This window comes from Rhincodon typus, unplaced genomic scaffold (genome assembly GCF_021869965.1).
Source record: "Rhincodon typus isolate 14 unplaced genomic scaffold, sRhiTyp1.1 hic_rhity00003055, whole genome shotgun sequence".
Lineage (NCBI taxonomy): Eukaryota > Metazoa > Chordata > Chondrichthyes > Orectolobiformes > Rhincodontidae > Rhincodon > Rhincodon typus.
This window is the reverse complement of record NW_025968693.1, coordinates 518-1,367: the sequence shown is the minus strand read 5'-3', so window position 1 is coordinate 1,367 and position 850 is coordinate 518. Positions and strand designations below refer to the sequence as shown.

The 850-nt window shown below is 65.1% G+C and overlaps 1 protein-coding gene across 1 annotated transcript in view; it reads left to right on the top strand.

The window, feature by feature from the left end:
* Window positions 1–850, top strand: part of LOC125481679 (immunoglobulin kappa light chain-like) — a gene marked incomplete at its 3' end in the record, with an annotated part of 3,730 nt that overhangs the window by 2,370 nt on the left and 510 nt on the right. The window contains exon 3 of the mRNA XM_048593536.1: window positions 746–804. Coding sequence (XP_048449493.1) covers window positions 746–804 — 59 coding nt within the window. The remainder of the gene's footprint in view (window positions 1–745; window positions 805–850) is intronic.

Sequence of the window (850 nt, the reverse complement as noted above, 5' to 3'; positions counted from 1 at the left end):
TCGGTCAGACCCGCACTCGGAGCGCGGTTCCCGTCTCCGTGTCCCTCTGTCAGATCCGCACTCGGAGCGCGGTTCCCGTCTCCGTATCCCTCAGTCAGACCCGCACTCGGAGCACGGTTCCCGTCTCCGTGTCCCTCGGTCAGGCCCGCACTGGGAGCCCGGTTCCCGTCTCCGTATCCCTCGGTCAGACCCGCACTGGGAGCCCGGTTCCCGTCGCCATATCCCTCGGTCAGACCCGCAGGACCCGCACTGGGAGCGCGGTTCCCGTCTCCGTGTCCCTCAGTCAGACCCGCAGTCGGAGCGCGGTTCCCGTCTCCGTATCCCACTGTCTGACCCGCTCTCGGAGCGCGGTTCCCGTCTCCGTAACCCTCTGTCAGACCCGCACTCGGAGCGCGGTTCCTGTCTCCGTACCCCTCGGACAGACCCGCACTCGGAGCGCGGTTCCCGTCTACGTGTCGCTCGGTCAGACCCGCACTCGGAGCGCGGTTCCCGTCTCCGTGTCCCTCGGTCAGACCCGCACTCGGAGCGCGGTTCCCGTCTCCGTGTCCCTCGGACAGACCCGCACTCGGAGCGCGGTTCCCGTCTCCGTGTCCCTCGACCAGACCCACACTCGGAGCGCGGTTCCCGTCTCTGTATCCCTCGGTCAGACCCACATATGGAGCACTGATATTTGATGTGATCTATGGTGATTCAGACAGATCCTGAGTAGATCCTTGATCACTCTCTCTCTCTCTCTCTGTGCCAGCTTCTCTCTCGCTCAGACGTCCGACAGTCCGACTGATCCCTCCATCCATCCGGGAGATGGTCACCCACCAAACTGCAACGCTGGGCTGCGTGGCCACCCGGTTCA